This window comes from Pseudonaja textilis, chromosome 10 (assembly GCF_049901715.1).
Source record: "Pseudonaja textilis isolate UNSWEBS1 chromosome 10, rPseTex1.2, whole genome shotgun sequence".
Lineage (NCBI taxonomy): Eukaryota > Metazoa > Chordata > Lepidosauria > Squamata > Elapidae > Pseudonaja > Pseudonaja textilis.
Window position 1 is genome coordinate 23,699,097 of NC_141999.1, and position 26,152 is coordinate 23,725,248.

General features: G+C 48.0%; 2 protein-coding genes across 18 annotated transcripts in view; one reads left to right on the forward strand and one right to left on the reverse strand.

Moving 5' to 3' along the window:
* The window catches only part of RYR1 (ryanodine receptor 1), a 140,519-nt gene extending 118,169 nt beyond the window's left edge, over window positions 1-22,350 (forward strand). For 9 of the 17 annotated variants that reach the window (XM_087939288.1, XM_087939287.1, XM_087939293.1 and 6 more), the window contains 17 exons: window positions 423-527; window positions 4,178-4,259; window positions 5,765-7,065; window positions 9,172-9,242; window positions 9,546-9,747; window positions 10,118-10,204; window positions 11,579-11,982; window positions 13,413-13,455; window positions 14,781-14,911; window positions 15,951-16,011; window positions 16,557-16,703; window positions 16,824-16,958; window positions 17,081-17,237; window positions 17,981-18,045; window positions 18,500-18,600; window positions 19,845-19,896; window positions 21,613-22,350. In XM_087939288.1, the coding sequence (XP_087795414.1) occupies window positions 423-527; window positions 4,178-4,259; window positions 5,765-7,065; window positions 9,172-9,242; window positions 9,546-9,747; window positions 10,118-10,204; window positions 11,579-11,982; window positions 13,413-13,455; window positions 14,781-14,911; window positions 15,951-16,011; window positions 16,557-16,703; window positions 16,824-16,958; window positions 17,081-17,237; window positions 17,981-18,045; window positions 18,500-18,600; window positions 19,845-19,896; window positions 21,613-21,708 (3,240 nt within the window). In that variant the 3' untranslated portion in view covers window positions 21,709-22,350. Of the gene's footprint in view, window positions 1-422; window positions 528-1,695; window positions 1,720-4,177; window positions 4,260-5,764; window positions 7,066-9,171; window positions 9,243-9,545; window positions 9,748-10,117; window positions 10,205-11,578; window positions 11,983-13,412; window positions 13,456-14,780; window positions 14,912-15,950; window positions 16,012-16,556; window positions 16,704-16,823; window positions 16,959-17,080; window positions 17,238-17,980; window positions 18,046-18,499; window positions 18,601-19,844; window positions 19,897-21,612 lie in introns of all 17 variants that reach the window. The other 8 variants (XM_087939279.1, XM_087939278.1, XM_087939277.1 and 5 more) reach the window with 1 other exon arrangement.
* Window positions 22,351-23,798: 1,448 nt separating this feature from the next.
* Window positions 23,799-26,152, reverse strand: part of MAP4K1 (mitogen-activated protein kinase kinase kinase kinase 1) — a 35,986-nt gene continuing 33,632 nt past the window's right edge. Inside the window, 3 exon segments of the mRNA XM_087939301.1 lie at window positions 23,799-23,999; window positions 24,286-24,341; window positions 24,577-24,647. Coding sequence (XP_087795427.1) covers window positions 23,930-23,999; window positions 24,286-24,341; window positions 24,577-24,647 — 197 coding nt within the window. The 3' untranslated portion in view covers window positions 23,799-23,929.

Here is a 26,152-nt window from a genome sequence, read left to right on the forward strand (position 1 = left end):
CAGTTAATATGAAATGTGCCCCACTTTGGATTATTATCCACTTTTATTAATGAAACGTGAAACTCCGTCAACTGAACATTTAAAAATGTGTCACAAATGTCATTGACTGGTGCTGATGGTTGATAGGGGTTGCTGCCAGCATCCTAGGTATCAATTAAGTATCTTCTTCTTAAAATGTATTGTTATTATTATTGTTGTTTTTGGTTAATCTTTAGTGAGATTCACAGCCTTTGGGGCTGGTTGGTAGCTCAACAGCTCGAGTCCTAACCAAGGACCTAGGAACGGTTCAGGTAGCGTCGGAGGATATAAGCTGTTCCAAGTAGCGTGGGTTTTTTTAGAATCAGGGTATTCAAGTTGTTGTCATTATTATTATTATTATCATCATCCTCATCCTCATCCTCATTATCATCTTGTCTTCTCAGGGACCTTGCACTGGGAACCAGCAGAGTTTAGCACACAGCAGACTGTGGGACGCAGTCATTGGTTTCCTCCACGTCTTTGCTCACATGATGATGAAACTGGCTCAGGTAAAGAGAAAATTAAGAGAGGGAGAAGACGGAAGGGTTCTTGGTTTGAGCTCTGGAAGAGACTACCTTGCCTAAGAAAAGAAATACCTTTAAATGCTTTAAATCCAAACGCAGATTTTGCGTGCTAGCAACCAGTATCTTTTCCCTCCAAACCTGTAGCTCTGACCTCCGGTTGTTGACTAATTATCTAGCAAGAAAGGAAAGAAAGCATTGATACTTGTCACATCATTTGGGATAGCAGTCGACTCTTGGGTTTCAGAGCTGAAGTCCAGCCATTGTGAACAGCCCCTGCCCTTCTGCAGCCTGAAACTAGTAGCCAGCTGGCTTATCCATAACGGTGTGAAGGATCCCTGAGTGCTCTCTGAGCTTGGCTGTTTTCTTGCAGACGTTTCGTTACCCAAGTAGGTAACATCATCAGTGCTGGTAAGGAGTGGGATTTGCACTCAGTTTATATCCTAATGGCTTCCTCCGTCGGTGTTGGTGAGGATGGGGTCAGAGGCTCTCTGGTTGACCCAAACATCTCCCCGCCAGCAATTAGCACCCAGATGATCATAGATCAAGGGTCTTCAACCTTGGCAAGTTTAAGACGTGTGGACTTCAACTCCCAGAATTCCTGAGCTAACATGACTGGAGGAGGAATTCTGGGAGTTGAAGTCCACATGTCTTAAACTTGCCAAGGTTGGAGACCCCGGTATAAATGACCTCCAAGATTAATATCAGACCAACATTCAAGAAGTAAAGAAGACCCCAATGAAGGAACTGACAAACAACCTAGCAGTAAAATGCTCAACCAAAGAGACTCCAAGGCTATTTCCACCAACACTTGACAGGAAAAGCCACCAGGATATAAAAATAAGAGCAATCCCCACTCTCTTCTACCACTGATGATGTTCCCTAGTTGGGTCATGAAACGCCTGCAAGGAAACAACCAAGCTCCGAGAGCACCAAGGCTCCAAATATTCTCCTTTATGGATAGTGTGGAGGTGTGCAAAATGCTTTGCATTAAAACAAAAAATTGAGTTTGAAATGGTGGTTCCCACCCTACCAGAACTGTTTTGAGGGCAGGCTGACCATACTGCCAGGAGCCAAAACCTAGCAGAATACAAAAGAAATAAATCTCTCTGAGAATCCCTTCTGAATAATACTTTTTTTTCCCAATGTGTAACAGACGACGCCAGAGCTTCGAAATGGCGTAAGAACCTTCTCTGTGGTCTGCGTCCCTCCATCCCACCCCTTTGGCTGAACCTCCCAATTCCCACGCTTCCCTTCCATTCCCACGCCCCTCCCCTTTACTCTCCCTTTCTTTTCACTGGGCCGGACCCATCAATCGATCGATTAAGCTTATACGGACGGCATCCTCAGGGGTGGCATTCAAAAACCCCAGCAGCCGGTTTGCTGCCCGGTTGCTGGGTGGGCGAGGGCCTACTGGAACTTCCTGTTTCCGGCTTCTAGTGGGGCTCCGGAGCCAAGGGGAGGCCTGTTTTCACCCTCCCGAGGATCCAGAGGCCTCCCCCGGGCCTCTGGGAGGGCAAAAATGGCCTTCCCCGGGCTCTGGAAGCCCTCCGGAAGCTGGAAACAGGTCCCAACTTCCAGAAGGCCCGTTTTTTTTTCCCCCTCCCTGCAAAATGGGCCGCATGGAGACCCCTGTGAGCTGAATCGGTATATTGAAGAGGAAATGTCCTATAGCTGTTGTCTATATGGTTACTCGGGGTCAAGGTCAGCCCAAGGCAGCCGTTACTTTTTAACCCACCCGTCTTAAAGTCTTAACAGTGGGGTCCCTGGTGCTCTCTGAGCTTGGTTGTTTCCTTGCAGACATTTCATGACCCAACTAGGTAATGTCATCAGTGCTAGCAGGGAGTGGAGCTTGTTCTCTCGGTAGTTCCTTGACAGGAGTAAAGGAACTTGGTAGCAGGAACTATCAACACAGACAAGCAAACAGCAAGCAACGTCCTAATCAGGGAGCCACCAAGTACACCCCCACCAACATGGATAGGACAAGCCACTTTTAGCCCTGATGATGTTCCCTAGTTGGGTCGTGAAATGTCTGCAAGGAAACAACCAAGCTCAGAGAGCACCAAGGACCCCATATTCCCACTCCTCTTCCCCCTCCTCCTTTCTAGCACTGATGATGTCCTCTAGTTGGGTCATGAAACATCTGCAAGAAAACCCACCGAGCTCAGAGAGCACCAAGCGCCCACCCACCCCAGTTCAATCCTGACCTACAAATTTTGCCTTCCGTCGAACTGCCAGATGCCTCCTGCTCCGTTAACTTGAACATGGAGGAATAGCATGTTTGATCTGGTTCCATTTTGCAGTGGCTTCTTTTCGTTCCTCATCCGGCTTTCCCTCTTCTGCTGTGTCCTCTCCGCTTTATCCATCTCCTTCCATCTATCAGGAGGTGGTTGAAGGCTCCACGCTTGGCCATTGCTTGGGGCTTGCTGGCTCATTTTCCCACCCAAGCTCATTTGGTAACCTTGCAGGCGCTGGCGGGTGAGCGGGAGGGATAGAGGGGGAGGCATTGGGTAGAAGGATGGAGAAGAAAGAGGACCACTAACAGCGAGGTGGATGAGTGGGCTTGATTGCAGGGGCACAGTTGGGGAACAAGTCGGACTGGGGAAGCTCTCTCTAAGTCAGAGGTCTTCAAAGTTGGCAAGACTTTGGCAACGTTGGCAAGACTTGTGGACTTCAACTCCTAGAATTCTGGGAGTTGAAATCCACAAGTCTTTAAATTGCCAACTTTGGAGACCTCTGATCTAAGTCATTGTCAGAGAAGGATGGAAGAAGTTGGCCTGGAGAACCCCATGTCAGCTTCCTCACAGCACAGAACCCCATGTCAGCTTCCTCACAGCACAGAACCCCATGTCAGCTTCCTCACGGGGTGGGAATAGGCATTGGGACAACTTCAGCGAGGAGACATCTTTCCAGAATTATCTCTTTCACTCACCAAACTATCTCTTTGTTGCGCTGCCCACGAGGAGCAATTTCGGAGCGAATCTTACCCAGAGGTAAGGAAGCCACCACTCATTCAAAGGAAGAAATGCACTCTATATATGTGTTTGAGGGTTAGTTCCTGGTTGGCATCCTCCAAAGAGAACGGGAGGCTTTGGGAAGGTCATCTAGTTGGGTTTTTTTTCTACGTGTAGCAGATGAGGACCATAACTAGTCAGGTTGGACATATCTAAAGCAATGTTTCTCAACCTCAGAAATTTTAAGATGCATGGACTTCATTTCCCAGAATAGCAATTCTGGGAGATGTAGTCCACGCGTCTTAAAGTCGCTGCGGTTGAAAAGCCACGATCTAAACTGACTTCTGATCCCAAATGTCCCTCTAGACTTAGTGTCCATGTGCTATGGGACCCCAGAGGGGTTTAGAGCACAGGTTGTGTAAATCTACCTTTACCCATGGATTCACACAACCTCCTCCTTCGCACCTATCAGTGATTGCGTTTTGATGGTTTTGATGGCTGGCTGGAAGCCAACTGGAGCGTGGGTGAAGATTAGAATATTGATGAGTGAAGGATTGTTAAGCGAAGAAGGCCCGGGGGGTTCTCCTTGAGGAGGTGTGTTTCAAAGAGGCCTCAGGCCCTACCTGAGAAATACATCCCGTTTCATTGCATTCTGTATCTGACACTTGCTTGTTCTTGTTCCAGGATTCCAGCCAAATTGCACTTCTGAAGGAGCTGTTGGACCTTCAAAAGGACATGGTGGTGATGCTGCTTTCTCTGCTGGAAGGTGATCACCTGGCAACCTTCTGGAGGAATTTGTGGGACTCCATGTTGGCTTCTAAAGGGCAGAACCTTATAGGCTCTTAGGCTCAGTTGCTAGCATCTCCAGCTGGACTCTGACTGGGTCTCTGGCCAAAAATCTGAAGGCCAATGCTAGATATAGCTGGCCCTTGACGTGCGACCATGAACATGTCCAACACACTGTCAGCCTTCCAACTAACCAGCACCAAATCAATCAACTCCGAGACAAGCATTTCTTCAAAGTTTCATTTTATTAGAGTTGTCATCTTGGCACATCTGGGAAAACCCAAAACCTGCGAGTTCTGGGTTTGCCCTTCTCCAAAAGAAATTCAAAGATCCATCCCCTGCACTCATCAGTTCGTCACATGGCCCAATCAAATTATCATCCCAACAGGAGACTTTCCTCCAGACACTCCCCTCCAGGTGCAGGGCAACGTGTCCTTGACTCTCTGAGAAAGGAATGTTGTTGTGTCTAATCTTCTGCCTCACTATGAAATCCCCTCTCCCAAATTCCCAGGCACTGAATGTGTCAGCCACGAAGCTTCCAAGTAAACAATAGCTTCCAAGGCTGACACACACTTTTCTCCTCCCGTTTTCCCCACGACGCAACTATGTGAGGTGGGTTGGGCTGAAAGAAAGTGATTGGCCCAAAGTCACCCAGATGGCTTTCATAGCTATGGTGAGACTAGAACTCCCAGTCTCCTCGGGATTGGCCCAAAGTCACCCCAAAAGTCTTAAAGTTGCCAAATTTGGAGAGCCTTGTCTTGGGCAATGGCTGAGGTAGGACTTGAACTCATGATTTCTCGCTTTCTAGCCTGGTGCCTTAACCACTAGGCCAAATTAGCTCTCTGGTTATATGAGTCGCACAGTTTCATTCTTAGACCAAGTGTTCAAATTGGGTCACGCTTGGCCCTATTTTCTCCAGGTTGGAGAACTTGAAGCAATGAGTAGGAAAAAAAATATTTACTAAGGCAGAGCAAAGATATGAACGGAACAAAGAGGAAGGCAGGGCACTGCCATCACCTGTATTCTTGGTATATCTAGACTAAATGACACAATTATGACATTGTCTAAGGAGATTCCCAGTCATTCAAGTCATGTTTGTCCCAAAAGAGCTTTTTCAAAAGGAAATTGGGCTTCTTTGTTTTTCTTAGAAGATGTTTTGCTTCTCATCCAAGAAGCTTCTTCAGTTCAGAACTGAAGAAGTTTTTGGATGAGAAGATAAGAAGATGAGATGAGATGAGAAGAAGCTTCTTGAACGAGAAGCAAAATACCTTCAAGGAAAAACAATGTCCAGTTGCCCTTTGACAAGGCACTTTTGGGACAGTTATGACCTTGTGTAATTGTGTCGTCTACCAAATGTCTGGTTATGACTTACATATCCTGTCTCTTGAGGAACAAAATATCCCTGCCAGCATAACTTTCTTGTCTGTCTTCCGCGTTCAGCCCCTTTGTCAAAGTATAATTTGCATCCTTGGTGTATCTACTCAGGAAACGTGGTGCACGGCACCATCGCTCGGCAGATGGTGGACATGTTGGTGGAGTCCTCCAGCAACGTGGAGATGATCCTCAAATTCTTCGACATGTTCTTGAAACTGAAGGACATTGTGGCATCCGATGCCTTCCGCGATTATATCACCGATCCGCGGGGCCTCATCTCCAAGAAGGATTTCCAGAAGGCCATGGACAGTCAGAAGCAGTACACACCATCGGAGATCCAGTTCCTTCTCTCCTGCTCAGAAGCGGATGAGAACGAGATGATAGACTATGAGGAGTTTGCCAACCGCTTCCAGGAGCCCGCCAAAGACATTGGCTTCAACATTGCTGTGCTGCTGACGAACCTCTCGGAGCACATGCCTCATGACGCCCGCCTGAAAACCTTCCTGGAACTGGCCGAATGCATCCTCAACTACTTCAATCCCTTCCTGGGCCGCATTGAGATCATGGGTGCCAGTAAGCGCATCGAACGCATCTACTTTGAGATCAGCGAGACCAATAAGACCCAGTGGGAGATGCCCCAGGTCAAGGAATCCAAGAGACAATTCATTTTCGACGTGGTCAATGAAGGGGGCGAGTCGGAGAAGATGGAGCTCTTCATCAACTTCTGTGAGGACACCATCTTTGAGATGCAGATTGCCTCCCAGATTTCAGAGGAGGAAGGTGAGGCGCAGGAGGAGGTGGAGGAAGAAGGAGAAAGCGCAGAAAGCGGGGAAGCCGAGAGTGTGTCGGCACCTTCGGAGGGGTCTTCGGTCTTCAGGGACTTCCTGGAGAGCATCTTGAATTTCTTCCGCATGTTCACCTATCGCAACATCCGCCGCCAGTTCCGCAAAGTCAAGAAGATGACAGTCAAGGAGATGGCCGTGGGAGTGGCCACCTTCCTTTACACCATCTTAATGGGCATCCTTGTCTTCTTCTATAGCGTCCTCAAGTGCTTCTTCCTGCTCATCTGGAACACCCTCTTTGGTGGTGGCTTAGTGGAGGAGGCCAAGAAGCTCACCATGACCGAACTGTTGGCCAGCATGCCTGATCCAACTCAGGATGAGGTCCACGGAGACGTGGCTCCTTCTGATGAAGATGAGCAGGTGACGGAAGAAGGAGAAGAAATCAATATTACAGAGCCCGGCAAGGAGGACGCCTCAGGTGAAGGTGGAGAAGGTTTTGGAGGGGATCCCAAGAAAGAGCATTTCCGTTCCATGGCCCCTGATGCACCTGGCGGGCTTGGAGATATGGGGGACACCACCCCAGTGGAACCTCCCACACCTGAAGGGACACCCATCCTCAAGAGGAAATTGGTATGATTGGGGCTTGGTATGATTGGGGCTTGAGGGGGTGGGAGTTTAGCTTAGCTTAGCTTAGTTTAGTTTAGTTTAGTTTAGTTAAGTTTATCGTCCTTGCACCTCGTACAACGAAATCAAACATCATCTTCAGTGCACATCATGACCATGAAAATAAACACAAACATACATCCTTCACACGCCACACATTGAACCGAAACCCTCCAACACCGCACTATTCAGTAGAATTCAAAAGAGCTACTGCCCTAGGATAGAAGCTGTTTTTCAGCCTATTTGTCCTTGTTTTTATTATTGTCCTGTACCGTCTGCCAGATGGTAATAGTTCAAAAAAAAAAAAAGGGGGTGTCCAGGATGAGATGGATCTTTGAGGATGTTTTGAACTTTCTTAAGGCAGCGGGAGCTGTAAAGCTCTTCCAAAGAGGGGAGAGGACAACCCATAATCCTCTGGGAAATGACCTTCACCCTCTGGAGTGCTGTCCTATCTGCCCCTGTGCAAGTGACAAACCCTACACAGGTGTGTAGTAAGTTAAGACACTCTCTCTGGTGCAGCGGTAGAAGGTCACCAACAGTTTTTCATCCAGTTGTCATTTCCTGAGAAACCTCAGGTAGTCTAATCTCTGCTTTGCCCTTTTGACCAGGGCTGCAATGTGAGCACCCCAGGTCAGGTCCTCTTTTAGGGTAACACCCAGAAACTTAAAACTGGCCACTTGCTCCATTTGGTCTCCACTGATAAGCCAGGGCTGGAGGTCTGATGTATTCTTTCCATAGTCCACTATAAGCTCCTTGGTCTTCTTGGTGTTGAGGACCAAGTTATGGTCTCCACACCACGAAAGCAACCGTTGGTCCATCTCATCTCGCTAGGCAGACTCATGCCCCCATCCCACCCCCAGAGATGAGTCCCACCACTGTTGTATCCTCTGCAAATTTAGTAATAGTATTATTAACATGAGTGGGAATGCAGTCATGCACATAGAGTATAGAATAAGTGGACAAAGAGGAAAAAGAAAGGAGGGAGAGAAACTATGTTCAGGGGACATGAGCCTAAGAGAAGCCCCTAACCTGGTCCCAAAACCTAGTTTTGAAGGAAAGTGAAGGGGGGCCGGACCTGTGCTCAGATCTAGTGGCAAAGGGAAGCCCCTCAAATCCCTGTATCCCCAAAGTAGGGCTGGAGTTTGCTTTCTCGGGCTCCATGGATGTTGGCCTATAACAGAATAACAGAGCGGAGACTTTGGAGGCCTCTTAATCCAACATCCTACTTGACCATTTCGGACAAAGTGCTATCCAATCTCTTCTTAATGAGATAAGCACCCACAACTTTTGAAGGGAAGCTGTTCCACTGATTAATTTGTTGTTACCGTCAGGAAGCGTCTCTTTATTTCTAGGCTGGCTCTCTCCTTGATTAGTTTCCATCCGTTGCTTCTCGTTCTGCCTTCAGGGGCTTTGGAGAATGAATTGACCCTCTCTTCTTTGGGGCAGCCCCTCAAAATATTGGAAGACTGCTATCCTAATTTCGTTAAACTAGACGTACCCAATTCCTGCAAGCATCCTTCAGATGTTTTGAGCCTCCAGTCCCCTAATCATCCATAGTTTACTTCTTCAAGCTACAGGATGCCACGTTAGTACTGAGTGATGCTGTCAGGGCTCCCAACAAATCCACCCCCATTCAAATCACAAGTCTCTAGCCGCCTCTCTCAGAGTAAAAAAGATTGATTGATTAGGAGTTGATATGTCGGTGTTTCTTGGTTGAAGCCGACTCTGACACGTTATTCATTTCACCCTTGACCCTGGTCTTCCCCCCACCCCCTGGATGTATATTCTCCAATGGGACACGTCCATAGCCAAGAGTCATCAATCATGCTCTCCAGTAATAATTTTGTGCGCCAACAGCTTTGGCTACCAAGGCAATAATCTGAGGCATTTAAGGAATGCACTGCTTTTCCCCACTCCCTTTCTGCTGGCAACTAAAAAGAACAAAGGAGTATTTTTTAGTTGACGGATAACCCTCTTGAAATCTCATAATATTTTCCTTTCTGAATCATGCCCCTCCCTTTTGTTTCTTCTCTTGGATCCAATTCATTGACGGTTGCTCTTGTGGTTCTCCAGGTGGAAGAAGAGGCAGGGGAGGAGGAGCTGGAGAAGATTGAGGAACCACCAGCAGAACCAGAGAAAGCTGAGTTGAGTGGTTTGGAGGTCCATCTGTGGTTGTCGAATTCATCAGAACCCACTAAAAAAAAAAATAAGGCAGAAGTTTTCATTGCCTAAGGCAGGGTCTCCAAAGTTGGCGACTTTAAGAGTTGTAGACTTCCAACTCCCAGAATTCCAGCATGGCTGGCTGAGGAATTATGGAGTTGAAGTCCACAAGTCTTAAAGTTGCCAAGTTTGGAGACTTCTGCCCTAACTACTCTTGGGGTTGGGCACAGGGTCTGGGAGGATAGCCGGTGATGATAATCGGCAACATGGTTTCTGTGGCCTTCCAGTGCGGAAAACGGAGAGAAGGCTGCCAAGGAAGAAGAGGAGAAGAAAGAGAAAGAACACAAGGAGGAAGAGCCGCCATCACCGCCACCAGCCCAGGAGGAGAAAAAGAAGAAGAAGATGGCCCAGCGGCCAGAGAAGAAAGAAGAGGAACAGGGAGTCTCCGAGTTTTGGAACGAGTTGGAGATCCAGAGGGTCAAATTCCTGGTAAGGGGTCTCGCTTGGATTGACAATCATGTGTGCTAAAGAACAGGATCTATTGACCTTGGCAACTTTAAGATGGGGGGACTTCAGCAGAACTGGCTGGGGAATTCTGGGAGTTGCAGTCTTTGGGACTATTTCCAAACTGTTTGAGACTCATTACGGGCTGCGAATGACTAAAATTCACAGCCATTGAAATAAAGACAAAACGGTTTTGGGACTAGCGTGTGTTTGTTAGTGTCTCAATAAGCCTTGGTCAGAACATGAAGCGAATTTATTTTGGACTTGGAAACAGTTTAATCGTGAAAACTTTTAGGTTTCTGAAGCGGAGAAAAACCATCCCGTTACACTTAACCTGATCTTCTCATCTTTTCAGAATTACCTGTCCAGGAATTTCTACAACCTGCGCTTCCTCGCCCTCTTCCTGGCCTTTGCCATCAACTTCATCTTGCTTTTTTATAAGGTAAAAGGTTTGCGGATGGATGGGAGTTGCCTCTTGGGAGTAGAGATGCAGGGACCCCATTATCAGGGCTTCCCAAGTAGTTTGGGAAAGAGGGTGAGAGGGTCCAGAGTGAGCCAAGAGTTTAAATCCATGTCCAACCACGGCAGCTTCCAAGACTTGTGGACTTCAACTCCCAGAATTCCTCAGCCAGCCAAAAGTTGGATGTCCCTGGTCTTGTCATTTCTCGCAGAGCATCCTGGGATCCAGAAGAACTTGATAGCGGAATCTATTAAGACAGGGGTGTCAAACTAGATTTCTTCGAGGGCCAGATCAGCATTGTAGTTCTCCTTGGGCTGGCCGGGGGGAGGGGCGGGAGGGAGATGGGACAGGTGCCTCCTGCAGCACCCTGCAGGTCAAAACAGGGTCTGGGGGAGCACATGAGGCCCCCTCAAGGTCCCTCCCCCCCATTTTCAGCCTGGACAGCCTCTGTAACACCCTGCTGGCCAAAATGGGGCATGGGGGAGGGGCATTGCATAGCCGGTCCTTTGCTATTTCCAGGCTGGCCCCGCGGGTCAGATTTAAGCATCCCGCAGGGTGGATCCTGCCCACAGACCTTGAATTTGACACCCCTGTATTAAGAGGTTGGGATAGAGAAAGGAATGGACATCTACCTGGGATATAAATGGTCATAATACCCTTAAGCAGAGTGACCCAAGTTAGAGAAAAGCCAGGATTGTAAGCCCGGACCTTAGCTTTTCCTCCTTTAGACCCTCATCTTGGTTTCATCTATAGCAGGCGTGTTCAACTCAAGGCCCACGGGCTGGATCTGGTCCGCAAGGTGCTTAGATCTGTCCCACAGGCCCATCCTGGAAACAGTGAAGGAACAGCCTGTGGTGCCTCTGCCAGCGAAAATGGAGCTCGGGAGGCCTATGTGTGGCCCTCCACAACAGCCTCCTGCAGTCCTCTGCGAGTGAAAATGGAGCTCGGGAGAGCCGCATGCAGGCCTCCTGGGCTCCGTTTCCAGCCACGACAACCTCCTGCAGCCCTCTGCCAGTGAAAACGGAGCTCGGGAGACCTGCGTGTTTCCCTCCGAGGCTCTGTTTCTGGCCACAACGGCCTCCTGCAGCCCTCTGCCAATGAAAACGGAGCTTGGGAGAGCACATTGCAGGCCTCCTGGGCTCCGTTTCCAGCCACGGCGGCCTCCTGCAGCCCTCTGCCAATGAAAACGGAGCTCGGGAGGGAAACGGAGAGCCTTGATGAGTGACATTGAGCTGGCCATGCCCCCTCCTTGTCTCCCTGAGGTCAAACACAACCCTGATGTGGCCCTCAATGAAATCGAGTTTGACACCCCTAATCTATCGTTTCTTCGTCCTATTAATGATTTCAATTTCCTAGGTGTCAGACACGCCCCCCGGTGAGGAGGAGTTTGAAGGCTCTGGTCTTGAAGGCGATCTGGATGCAGGATCCGGGGCAGGATCCGGCTTCGGTGGAGACGACAACGGGGGCAACGGGGATGGCAATGGCAACGGGGACGAGGACGAAGAAGACAGCGTGGTCTACTTCTTCCTGGAGGAGAGCACGGGCTACATGCAGCCAGCCTTACAATTCCTGTCCATCATCCACACCCTGGTCGCGTTCCTCTGCATCATCGGCTACAACTGTCTCAAGGTGCCACTGGTCATCTTCAAGCGTGAGAAGGAGCTGGCCCGTACGTTGGAGTTTAGCGGGCTCTATATCACGGAGCAACCGGAGGATGACGACATCAAAGGCCAGTGGGATCGTCTGGTGCTCAACGCTCCGTGAGTGAAGGAAAGGGAAACGGGTTATGGGGCGGCCCCTCAGAACTCCCCTCGCTTCCCAAGCCACGGCAGCCCCTCTCAGTTCTGAGCCTATGACGTCATTGAGCTAAAAATTGCAAACGGCGGAAGCAGGGCTGGGCCTTAAAAATTTTAGCAACTCCCTGGTTGCTAGTTGGGCGTGGCCATGGTGGGCATGGCCAATTGGCCTCCTGCACCACGACGGTGGCGGGGAGTTTTTGCCTTCCCCGGACTCCAGAGTCTTTCCTTGAGCCTCCAGGAGGGTGAAAACGGCCTTCCCGCGCTCCGGAGGCTATCCTAAAGCCAGAAACAGGCCCATTTCTGGCCTTCCCTAATTTCCAGGAGGCCCGTTTTTCACCCTCCTCAAGCCTCCATGCGCGCCCTGCATTTACCTGCATCCAAAACAGGCCGTTTGGGGACTCCTGTGAGGGGCGGGGCAGTGTGGGCGGAGCCAGCCAGGAGTGGGATTTGGGGGGGTTCTCCAAACTGCTCAGAATCTTAGCTAGGGCCTTTCCCAAACCCCCGTGAACCCCCAGCAGCCCACCCTGGGCGGAAGTAGGTCAGGCACAAAGAATCCGGAGTGCAGATTAAGCTGATTTATTGCTCATAGCTATACACAAGAATCCGGACAATTAACGGGTCAGTACTAAATTGGCACTAGCTAAGAGTTAACGGAAATCGAGAAGGGATTGGACGCGCCATTTATGGGAACGTAATGACTCCACGCTACTTCCTCTCTTGACTCTGCCTCTACGCTCTGTCTGTCCTTCTCCTAGTAAGAGTCCTTTATTGGCCAATTTGAACTGTTTGTAGTTGGTGTATGGCCGGATGGTGTGCTGTTTCTGGGTTTAGGCCAGGGGTCGGCATCTATGGCCCCTTTACGATCTGTGGACTTCAACTCCCAGAATTCCTGAGTTTTCATGGCTAAGTCGGCAGTGGTGGGATTCAATTTTGTTTTTACTTTCTGCGGGCGGGGCTTGGTGGGCGGGGCAGGGGAAGGTTACTGCAAAACCCCCCATTCCCTCCCCACCCCACTAACCTGCTTTCCAGCTCCGTTCTCCTGTGCAGGGCAATCAAAGAAGAGCCAGCCGATCAGCTGGGACTCAATGGGAGGCAGAGAAGAGATGGGGTTGGCGGGGCCAGTCAGAGGTGGGATTGGCCGGTTCTCCGAACGACTCAAAATTTCCGCTACCGGTTCTCCAGAACCAGTCCAAACCGGCTGAATACCACACCTCTGAAAGGCAGGACCCGAATTCATGGCAAAATCAGTTTGCAAAAGGAGGGAGAGATTAGAATGGACTTTGCAGGAGGATGAAAAGAATGGAAGGTCTGGATGTGGGATGAGGGATGAGGGAATCGTATCCCTGATGGCTTTTTAAAAATTGCTTCCCATTTTTTTTCTGCTGTGCCAGGTCGTTCCCGAGCAATTACTGGGATAAGTTTATCAAAAGGAAGGTAAGATTGCCCACAAGTCCTGTGCTCTTCCAGAGGAGGTTGGGTGAGCAGAGAGAACCTGATTGTTGTCAAAAGGCTAAGAGAATCTATCTGTACAGGTAATCCTCAACTTACTGCCAGGATTCCGGCAGTTACCCCCCCATTTAAATCATGAATCTCGAGCCAAACTTCCAAAACTAAACAGGATTCATTGGGAGTTAACATGCCAGCACTGCTTGGGTGTAACCAACTCTGAGACACATCATTCACTGTCACCCTTGACCCTGGTTTCCCCCCACCCCACCCCTCTGGGTGTATCGTAATTCATATTCTCCAATGGGACACCTCCATAGCCCGGAGTCATCAATCACGTTCTCCAGCTAGAATTTTGCGGGGCAGAAACTTCGGTCACCTAGTTACTATCTTCGAAAACATTTATGGAATGCACTTTGGGTTTGTAAGTTGCTGCACTGCTCCCCCACTCCCTTTCTGTTGGCAACACCAAAAAGACCGTAGAAATATTTTATGAGTTGACACGATTATTTTTTAATGACCAAAGTTATGATGATGCTGAAAACATACCTCATGAACTGGTCCTCGCACTTACATCCATTGTGGCATCCCTGCGGTCACACGATCGAAATTTGGACGCTTGGCAACCGGCGTGAGTTTATGATGGTTGTAGCGTCCCAGGGTCATGAGATCACCATTTCTGTTCTTCTCAGGGGGCTTTAATGAATTGGGAGAGCCAGATTCGCTGAACGACCCTGTGATTTGTTTAACGACCTGAGTACATAAAGGTCATAAGCTTGGGAATGACTTGGTGAATGACCCCCATCGCTTAGCTAGGGCAGTTCCTGTCCCAATTATGGCCCTACATTGAGGGCTACCTGTATGGTTGTGATTTTAAAATATGTGTCAGGATTCTGGCAGTTTCCCCATTTAAATCATGAGTCTCGAGCCAAACTTCCAAAACTTAAAAAGGATTTATTGGGAGTTAAATTATCCAGCACTGCCTGGGTGTAGCCGACTCTGAGGCACATCATTCATTGTCACCCTTGACCCTGGTTTTCCCCCCTACCCCTCTGGGTGTATCCTAATTCATATTCTCCAATGGGACACATCCATAGCCCGGAGTCATCAGTCATGCTCTGCAGTTAGATATTTGCAGGGTAGAAACGTCAGTCGCCTAGTTACTATCTTTGAAAACATCTATGGAATGCACTTTCAGTTTCCAAGCTGCCGCGCTGCTCCCACCCTTCCTTTCTGTTGGCAACTCTAAAAAGACCATGGAAATATTTTATGAGTTGACAATATGCCTAATTGTCGCTTCCCTTCTTTTCCAGGTTCTAGACAAATATGGCGACATTTACGGGCGAGAAAGGATCGCAGAACTTTTGGGCATAGATTTGGCCAGCCTAGAGATCTCAGCCCAAAATGAAAAGAAATCGGAGCCGGACACGTCGTTCTTGACTTGGTGAGAAAAGTTGGGCAAAACAGGAGGGGCAGAGAGAGAGAGAGAGAGGGAGATATGGGGCACCAGGTAATGCTCAAGTTGGCATCGTCTCCCTGACAGGTAGACGGCAGAGGGAGCATTTAAAGTTGCAATTCAGGGTGTTAATATTTCTTTAGTATCTATAACACCTTTTCGCACATTACTGTAGAGTACTGTACTGGTACTCCTTGACTTATGATCACAATTGAACAACACAAATTTGTGTTGTTATGTAAGATGTGTGCTGAGTGAGTTTTTCCTCATTTTACAACCTTTCTTTGCACAATTGTTAAGGGAATCATCGCTTAGAGATGGCTGTAAAGCGCTATGAAGCGGTATATAAGTCCTTCTTTCCTTCCTTCCTCTCTCCCTTCCTTCTAAGTGCTTCTAAGTATGTCTAAGTGCTATTGCTCTTCTCCTTTCCCTTTTCCTTCTTCCTTCCTTCCTTCCTTCTTCCTTCCTTCCTTCCTTCCTTCCTTCTTCCTTCCTAGTGCTTCTAAGTATAAGTGCTATTTCTCTTTCCTTCTTCCTTCCTTCCTTCCTTCCTTCCTTCCTTCCTTCCTTCCTTCCTTCTTTCCTTTCTAATGCTTCTTGTAAGTGTGCCCTTCCTTCCTTCCTTCCTTCCTAGTGCTTCTAAGTATAAGTGCTATTTCTCTTTCCTTCCTTCCTTCCTTCCTTCCTTCCTTCCTTCCTTCCTTCCTTCCTTCCTTCCTTCCTTCCTTCCTTCCTTCCTTCCTTTCCTTCCTTTCCTTCCTTCCTTCCTTCCTTCCTTCCTTCCTTCCTTCCTTGTGCTTCTAAGTATAAGTGCTATTTATCTTCCTTTCCTACCTACCAAGTGCTTCTAAGTATAAGTGCGCCCTCCCTTCCTTCTTTCCTTCCTTCCTTCCTTCCTTCCTCCCTCCCTCCCTCCCTCCCTCCCTCCCTTCCTTCCTTCCTTCCTTCCTTCTTTGCAAGTGCTTCTAAGCCTAAGTCTAACTGCTCTTGCTGTTTCTCTCTCTCTCTCTCTCTCTCTCTCTCTCAGGATTAGTTCCATTGACATTAAGTACAAGATCTGGAAACTTGGCGTCATCTTCACGGATAATGTAAGTAAGGACTTGGCCCCAAGGCAGAGAAATTCACCACTAAAATAGATATACTGACCCTCCTTTCATTCTGGAGAAATTCTGTCCTCGTGGTTCTTAAGGGTCGACACTAACTCAGCGAAACATCAGCAGATGTCAAGGAACATAGAGCTAGTCTCAGACTTACAACCACAATCAAGCCCAAAATTTATGTGGCTAAGCGAGACTGTTAAGGGAGTTTTGCCCCATTTTCCCAGAGGACAAAGAGGCGGTGGAGTTTGGCATGTCTGGGAGGGAGGGAGAGGGCTAAGACAGCCCCTCCTTAGCAATTCACAGGATATATCTAAAGTTATGCCGATAGTTGCTTTAGTCTGGCAAGATTCTGTCTATCAGTGGAAAAGCAATGAGGAAATTAAGAAGTAATTCCATGTGTTCTTCTTGGTCCTTGTGACATCAGTCTTGCCAGATTAATCTTAGCAATACTTTCCTCTACCTACTATCAAGACCCAAGGATATTTGTTCATTTGTTTTCCATTGAGTTCTTCTTTCTCTCCCTCTCACTGCAGTCCTTCCTGTATCTCTTCTGGTACATGGTGATGTCCGTCCTTGGCCATTACAACAACTTCTTCTTCGCTAGCCACCTTCTGGACATTGCCATGGGTGTCAAGACCTTACGGACCATCCTGTCCTCTGTCACCCACAATGGCAAACAGGTCAGTTGAGATGAGGGAAGTTTTGAGAGAGGAGTCCTCTGCTTCATAGGCACCAAGAGAAAGCTATTCTTTCCTGCTACTCAACTCACCATCTCCTTCACCTGTGTCCTCTTTCCCCAGCTGATGATGACCGTGGGGTTGCTGGCAGTGGTTGTCTACCTTTACACCGTGGTAGCCTTCAACTTCTTTCGCAAGTTCTATAACAAGAGCGAGGATGAGGATGAACCTGACATGAAATGTGATGACATGATGACGGTGAGAGACAACGAGACTTCCTAGACTGATGTTCTCCTGGATGTCTGGAGGCACCGGGGTTGGGAAGGCTGAATTGTGCCCTCGATCTTGAATCTGGATGCTTTCTACTCTTCTCCCATCAGTGTTACCTCTTCCACATGTATGTTGGAGTGAGAGCCGGTGGCGGCATCGGGGATGAGATTGAAGATCCGGCGGGAGACGAATATGAGCTCTATCGCGTGATCTTTGACATCACCTTCTTTTTCTTTGTCATTGTCATCTTGTTGGCCATCATCCAAGGTGAGATGGGTGGGCCTACATCCCTTCCCGAGTCTCTGTGGTATCACTGTGTCTCTCGTCTACTTCCTTTTTTCTAACCAGTATTTGCGGGAACAAAATTGCTTCAAAGCTGGCTGAGGAATTCTGGGAGTTGAAGTCCATAAGTCTTAAAGTTGCCAAGGTTGGAGACCCCTGCTCTACACAGTATGTGTGAAGCAAGGATGTCTTTGAGCATCTTCAGGATGTCTCTTCCAGTGACTCACCCTGCCTTTTGTAGAGGGTAGTAGTGGTTTTCGGGAAAGTGGCTTTGCTTTCCTTAATCTCAAGTTTTTCTTTTCTCTTTGACTTCTGGATGTCAACTCATAAAGCATTCCTTACTTGCTTTTGAGTTGCCCTAAGAAGGAGTGGGGAGGAGTTCTGATGGAGCAGTTCGTTGCTATGATCAGAGGCACATTCCACACATACCTTTCTCCAGATTGTGTCTCAAGTTACCAAGACCAGCCGGAAAGGCGTGTTTTCCAGAGCCCACGTGAAAGTGCTTCGTTGGAGAATGTGATTTATGACACCCTGGGAGGAGGGGGGAAACAGGATCGTGGGTGAACAATAAATTACGTAGGGCAGAGCCGACCGCAGTTGGGAAAAGTGCGGACATGTTGCTCCTAATAAATAATTTGATTTCTTTTGAAACTTGGCTCGAGGCTCATGAATTAATTAGGGCATCCGTCGGAACCCCTGACACTGGACTTCTTTCTCCATTTCCCCAGGTTTGATCATTGATGCCTTTGGGGAGTTGAGAGACCAGCAGGAGCAAGTGAAGGAGGACATGGAGGTACGCTGAATCACTTGTCGTTTTTAGCAGAATAACACAAGAGAGTTGGAAGGGACCTTAGAGGTCTTCTGGTCCAACACCACCACCACCCAAAATCAAGCAGAGACTCCTACAACATTCCAGACAAATGATTGTCCAATCTCTTCTTTAAAAACCCTTTAAAAACATCTGGAAGTTTTTCATCTGGGCTTTGTTCCCAGAGAGATGTCTTTCACCTCTTTGTTTTGGGAGATGTAAATGATGGTATCTTTGATTGGTGGAACAATGGAATCACCCATGGATTCACCCGTAGAAAGTCAGTCTATGAACAGAAAAAAAAAATGCTGTGCAGGCACTTCTCGATATACACCACAGTTGCGACCAGGATTTCCGTTGTTAAGGAGAGTGGGTGTTAAGAATCTCATTTTATGACCGTTTTTCCCTTTTCTTCACTGCCCTTTGTTGTCCTCCACAGACCAAATGTTTCATCTGCGGGCTTGGCAGTGACTATTTTGACACGACGCCCCACGGCTTTGAGACCCACACGTTGGAGGAGCACAACCTGGCAAATTACATGTAAGCAAAGGATACGGTGGGGAGGAGAAAGTGACGGCCAGGCTTTTCCTGCCCTTTACCGTGTAGCCTTGAAAGTTTCAGAAAAGCAGAAACCCATTCCTTCAAAGACTCTGAGAAGCAGATCCTTAGTCAGGGGTGGAATTCGACTGGTTCGGACCGGTTCTGCCGAGCCGGTACTGGCGATGAGCAGCAGAGACCGAACCATTTCTCTCCACCGCTCTGCTGTTGGGCCCACCTGCCTGTACAGGCTCCCATAGTCACCTTTATCCTCTGCTTTTGAAGAGCAACTGCTTTGCACGGCGCAGCAGAATGCCGTGCGGCAGCTGCTGAAGCGACCGGGAGAGGGCAGGCTTGCAGGAGGTGAGTTGGAATGCCTCTGCGCCTGCGCAAAGTACGCATTTGGCACACACATGCAAGCAAAGTGTGTGCACGCGTGCAAAACACATCCACCAAGCCACACCCACTGAACCGATGGTAAAAAATCTTTGAATCCCACCAGTGGGTGGGATTCTACCGGTTCGTGCAAACCCCTTGTTCCAATGCTCAGCTCGCTTCGAACCAGTTCGCTGCAACGAGGAAGTGGGCCCGCCTGCCCGCCACTGGTTTTTTCTGGGCATTCTGCCCTTGTTTAGAGCACAGCTGATTCACGTGGCAGAGCGATTTGCCGCGCCTCAGCTGTTTTCTTCACAGTGGCTGCAGTTGAGGGTAAGTCTGGGCTTGCCTTTTTGAAATGCGGAGCGCGCGATCACCGAACCGGTTGTTATACCGGTGGAATCCCACCCCTGCCCTTACCAAGCAAGTAGGGCCCAAAGTCAGCCTTTAGAAGTAGTCCAGACCAGGGAACCAATGTCATTAACACGAATACTGCTTTTATTATAAGGTTATGGTGACAAATCTTGCAAGTCGCTTTCTCAAACTACACGTCTGCTTTGGACTCAGATTTCTCTTATCTGACCATTGTCTTATTTGCTAGGTGTTCTTCTTCTGCCTCACAAGTTATTGTCATCCAGTTCATTGGGGACCTACAAGTTGAATTGCAGGAAGGGTGATAAGAGGAGCATTTTCCCCTTCCCCGTTCCTTTCAACTTGTCCACTTCCCAGGAGACAGCATTTCCCACCCCTTCAAAGGTGTTCCTCTGGGTACAACACACGTTTCTCTAAATCTGAAGATATGCTTGGCAACGATTCCTTTCCTCGCAAAGCTTTCCACGTCATTCCTTTCCCGACTTTCTTCCCCCTTGTAGGTTTTTCCTGATGTATCTCATCAATAAGGATGAAACGGAGCACACGGGCCAGGTGAGAGGACATCCCGAGGGTGCCCGGGGGCGGGAGTGGGGGGAATTAAAACTCAATATTTTGTCTTCATTTTTCTTCTTTTTAAATTATTTCTTTTAATAATATTTTTCTTTTTTCCCCCTCTCTCTTTTTCTTTTCTTTTGCTATTTTTTCCTTTTCTTTTTCTTCACGTTGTTTGAGAAACAATGTCAAACAACGGTGACACTAAATACTAAAGATGATAAGTCGATCTTTATAGAGCTTTTCTTGAAAGATGATGCGACAAACCTATAACATTTCGTTCAATCATTCCTTCATGAAACAAGGAATTTTAAACGTTAGGATCATTGGAAATCCTTTGCTTGTTTACAAATATCTTATTCTCCATGCCTTGTGCCCTTTTTCTCCACTTTTTTTCTCCTTTGGGCAGCGATTTATTCCATAAATGTTTTTTAAAATGACATTATTACGGGTAGTCCTCTACTTACAACCAAAACTGAGACAGAATTTCCACTGCTAAGCAGGGTGGTTGTTAAGGAAGTGCCACCTTTTTTTCACGACCTTGTTTGCCAAGGCTGTTGTGCAAATCAGTGCAGTCGTTAAGCAAATCATACCGTCGTTAAGCCAATCCGGCTCCCCTCCATTGACTTGGCTTGTTGGAAGCCAAAAGCAGCTCCGGTGGCCTAGTGGGGGAGCTCTCGCCTCACAATCAGGAGGCTGTGAGTTCGATCCTAGGTGGAGGCTAATATTTGGACTAGGCTCTCCTGCTTGAGCAGGGGGTCGGACTAGATGACCTCCAAGGCCCCTTCCAACTCTGTTATTGTATGAAACTGGCAAAGGCAATTACGTGAGCCTGGGATTGTGATGACCCAAAGAGGCGTGGCACAACAGCAACAAAGTCACAAAAGTAGGTCAAGCCCTTTTAATTCCTCCAACTTGGCCCCCAATGTCCAGTTATCATCGGCTGGAGAAAAAACTCCCAAGAACAGTTTTTAAAGGGAAGAAATTCAGTCCAAAACCAAAGTACATATAAATTATAAATAAAAACCAACACAAACCACGCTGCAGCAATTAATGAGACAAGGCAGGAGAAGGAATTGAAGACTTCAAACGATAATGAAACACGCCCAGTCGGGAGGATGCCAAAACCCAGATAAGACTTGACAAACAAAGATAATTCACACTTTGCTTCCAGCAAGGTGCTGTGAGGAAACACTCTTTTTAAATCCTGTTTTCCCAGCTGCAGCTAATGAAGGGAATCAGGGCCCTTTTCTCCCCCGTAACCCATGTAACTCACATTGCTCCCTTCTCCGTTCCTCTCTGCGTGCCCTAGGATGAAGAGGAGGGGACGGCCCTGGGTCTTCCTCTGAAGGCCCAGCCAGACTCTGCCCTTCCCCACTTTCCTCCACAGCCCCCAGAGCCACGCTACTCCCACTCCCTGTCAACTGTTCGACCTCCCCCTCCGAATCAGACTCCAACAAGGCCCCGACAGGGATGCTGCACCCGTCTTTAAATCCATGCTAAGTTTCCCAGCATCTGAATTTTGATCATGTAACCCCGGGAAATGCTGTGACGGTCGCTGTCCTAAATCCGTTGTAGCTTGGAAAGGTCACTCAACCAAACTGTTGTAAGCCGAGGACTCCCTGTAGCTGATTTTATTTTTTTTTAAAAAAAAGAGGGAAGCTGCTTTCTTTCTTTTTTTTTACCAGCTGGCTCCTGTGTTTTTCTCTTTTGCAGGAATCCTATGTCTGGAAAATGTACCAAGAGCGCTGTTGGGATTTTTTCCCGGCCGGAGATTGCTTCCGCAAACAGTATGAAGACCAGCTCAGCTAGAGGCTCCCCTGGGCGAAGCAGGGGCAAAGGCAGCTGCCCCGGGTCCACCACCTTTGCCCCCTTCCTTCAGCCCTAGAGAAAAGGGGAGGGGGATTCAGCACCAAAGCAGAGTGGCTGACCGTCTTTTGTTTCAAGCTTGGGGGGGAAACCGCCTCGTTCCCCTCCCTCCGCCCTCAAGTCATCACTCCTCTGTCTTCTGCCTCTTGCTGCCAAGCCCCCTCCCCTCGGTGGAAGAGGTGGGTACTTCTGCCCCCCCACCCCCACCCAACCCACCTCGCGAAATGCCCCCACCTGCTTGGGCTAAGCCAGCCTCCCACTTGGCCAGTAACTCGTTCCAACTCTTTCTGGTCTCCTGGCGGCGTAGATGGTGGGGTTCGTGCAATAGGCTTTTTTTTTTTTCCAGGTTAAAGTCCCCCCCACCTCTTCCCAGTTTCAAGTGCCTTTTATTGGCCCTCACTCGCCCCCCCAGGAGAGGGGAGGGTCCCCCATACAGGGAAAGACTACTCTTCCGGATCCATCAGGAGAACGGAACAGGACGATTCGCCCTGTCCGACTCACCCCAAGACAACTCGTCGCAGAGCAATTTTAACGATTTGGTTTTAATTATTTAAAATGAATGTTTTTAATATATATATATATATATATAGTTTAATGTTTGCCCTTCCCACTTTGTTCTATCCCTCCTTTCGTATCCTTTCTTTAACGATCCCATCCCGTTATTTCTTTGATATTAGCAGAGCTCTTGTCTCGCGGCAACTTGTCCCGCGGCGGTGAGTTGGACGTGGCGAGTCAGCGCAGGGAGAATTTGGGGCCGAGTTTGCTCCCGCTTTCGCTCACCCAGCGTAGTCGGGTGCCCAAGAGACGCAGAGGGTCTCCAAGGAGAAAAATGCAGCCCCCTCTGCCCCTCCCCTCCGTGACTTGAATTAACCCTCACACCTCGCCCTCCCTCTTGTGACGCTGAGGGTGGTGAGCGGGGGGGTGTCTTCTCTTGCCCTATCTGTACCAGAAATCCCACCCAGTTGTGTGTGTGTTTGTGTGTGCACTGGGGCTGTGGGAGGCGCTGCAGAGCCTCAGCTGGTGTGGGGAAAACTGTGCGCATCTGCGCGCCCAGTCACCAAACTGGTAGTGGAAACAGGCAGGATCCCACTGCTGATCCACAGGCCCTTGTGCTCAGACTTAGACCCCCCCTTTGCCATCCCCAATTTAATGGCCGTCCCCGCTGGACGTTTGAAGCCAGCTCTGTTGCGGGAATGCAGACCCCCCTCCGTGGTTCTCCCGCCCCTCGAGTCCAGCTTGGTTCTCTGCCAATAAAACCATAGACTGCTGCAACCCTCCGAGTCGACATCCTCCTTCTGCAGAACCAACAAGTTGCAAAGCTGTTTTTCTTTACTTTCTTTTTTTCCTGTTGTTTGTTCCGCATTTTTCACGAGTCTTGCTTTCTGACCAGTGTGTGATTTATTGCTTAGCCGTCCGCTGCAAATAGGCACAGATGCCAGCTTAGGATATCACATGACCCCCAAGCCATCCTGGCTTGGATGAATGGAGGCGCACACACACACACACACCCCTATATGTAAGGGATGTGTGAACAGAAAAGCTTGACTGAGAAGAGATTCAACAGAATAAGAGAGTCCAACCCCCTATCAAGCAGCAGACCCAGTGCCATTTCAGTCAGGTGGTTCTCCAATCTCTTCTCGTCTTAGAACATCAGACTTGGAAGGGACCTTGGAGGTCTTCTAGTCCAGCCCCTTGCTCAACCAGGAGAGCCCTATACCACTTCAGATAAATGGCTGTCCGATCTCTTCTTGGAAGCCTCCAGTGATGGGGCACCCACAACAGCCTGGGGGGGGGGTAACCACTAAGGCAGGATCTGGCCATACACAACTTAGCCACATCCTGCTTTTGGTTGCATTCACATATACATACATGCACACCGAGATACATCTTTCAGAGGAGAAGGTACATATGGGAAACAAAAACTGAACATATGTAAGGAGAAGAAGCATAAAACGAAGGCATTGGTGTCCCTCGGTGCTTCGGGGCGAAGCTACCGAGGAGTTGGGCTGGACAATTTCCCGCTTCCAGCCCTGTGTTGACAGTTTCCTGGGCAGCCCTGAAGGTGGAGTCCTTTTCCCCGTCATCCGTTCTTCTTTGAGGAATCCGTTCCGGAGGTTGGGAAATGGTCAGTCTGAGCAACCTGCAGGTTGACGTTGAACCGTCATTATTCCGGCACATAGAGATTGCTGGTGGAATTCAGATTATTCACTGGTCGCGTCTCTAACACAATGGTGCTGGCGAGGAAGGAGAAGAGAAAAGACAAGGATTAGGCGGGCACCCTGGAGGAGGACGTTTGGCGGCTGCGGATTGGCCGTGCTTGCTGAGAAGGTTGGGGAGAATGGAGACCACGGGATGGAGAAGGTGGTCTCAAAAGAGCCAAAGGAAAAGGAGTTCCTCTTATTCAGTACAGGACCCACGCAAGGAAATTGGAAGGAGTGGCTAAGTTCTGAAGGCCACAAAGGAGTGGAGCGAGCTGCACAGGTGGGAGAAGTACAGAGATGAGGTTGCTGGTCTTCAAACCTGGAGGCTCCCAGTAGGCGGAAGGTCCACCGCTGATCCTGCAGCTTCTGTCCTACCTGAGAAGAAACATTGGATCAGGATGAAGGGTTACGGATGCCTCTTAAGTGAGCCTCTTGCTAAGAATCATTGGACCACAAACCAGGAACAAGGTAAATGAGATGCTCTCATAGTTGGAGAACACTGTGGAATGCCATGGAGGAGTTACCTTGGGCTCTTCTCCCACCACCATCCTTGGCATAAAATCCCAAGATGACCAACCACACCATGTTGAAAACACAACTTCTCCTTTACCTGCCCTGATCCAAGCGGCCGTGTCTGCACACCATGGCGCCAAAATGCATGCACGCAGTTCTGCACCAGTGCTGGAGACAGAAGAAGTGAAGAAGTTCAGGTCCTGCCACCGTGACTTACTCCCCGTTTCATAAAAGCTGCTCAGGTGTTGGACGTGCCTCCCCCCGCGAAGCGGAATGGGGGAGTGAATCCTTTAAAAGTGGGCTAGCATCCCTCAAAGTAAAGGATGACTCAACCTTAACGCAAAGCAAGACCGGTCCCGTCTTTGAGAAACACCCAGCTGGCAGGGAGGAGGAATCAAGCATGGAAATAGCCTGGAGTCATTGTGCAACCACAAAACTCCTAACTGACCCTGCCTAAGTTCCTTGGAGCCTTATCTATTTGTTCCCAAGAGGAAGGAGACTGCCAGTGTGGGGAGATTCCTGTATTATAGGCAGAACATAATAAAATAGTTAGGTTGAGCTCTGTGCCAGAATTCCAGCAATCACCCTAATTAAATCATGAGCCTCAGGCCAAACTTCAAAAAACTTCAAAGGATTTATTAGGAGCGACATGCTGGCATGATCTGTATGAAACCAACTCTGAGATACGTAATTTACAATCGCCTAGGACCCTGTTTCCCCCCACCCCCCTGGGTGTTTCATAATTCAGATTGTCCAACGGACAACACATTCATGAGCTGGTTGTCATCAATCAGGCTCTCCAATAGAGGATTTTTGCGCCCAGAATACCCGGTTGCTCCAGTTACAATCGTTGTGAGGTAAGCTTGGAATGTGCTTCTGAGTTCATTTGCCATATGCTCCTTCAGGGTTCCCTCCTCTCTTCTTTCTTTTTTTTTTTAATAATTTTTTTTTATTTTTTAATAACAAGATAAACATAAACATACCACAAAAAACATAAAAAGATCCTTCTTCATGAATTTACATACAGTGCATCGATTGGTTTACCACTTTTTTTTGTGCATCCATTTCCTAGTCACTAGTATAATTATATTACATAATAGCTCATATTATCAATCAATAATTGTATAACCTAATATCATCGCTAAAAAAAACCCATTTATAATTTTGTTAATTCATATTTTAACGAGATAACTATAGTTTGCTTAATTTATTTTGCAATAAATCATAAGATCATACCAAATCTACCTTAATAATGTTTTATAAAGATAATATTAAGAAAAAAAAATTTTTATGCTAAATCTGAATATTCTATCATTATGTTTTATTATCTAACCATTGATAAAAAGATCCCAAACTTCATAAAATTGTTTATCTTCTTGTTCTCTGATTTCAAATGTCAATTTACTCATTTCAGCACAATCCAATATTTTCTTAATAATTTCTTCTTCTGATGGAGTTTTCTCACTCTTCCAGTTCTTAGCAAATACAATCCTAGCCGCTGTTAATATATTTACAATCAAATACTTCAAATTTTTATTATATATATCAGGTAAGATTCCCAATAAAAAATCTCTGGTTTCTTTCTTATGACAACTTGGAAACCGGCATGGGAATGTTTTACAAGTTAACACTCTGCATATCTGGATCTGGTTATTAAAACCTGACGCATCTCA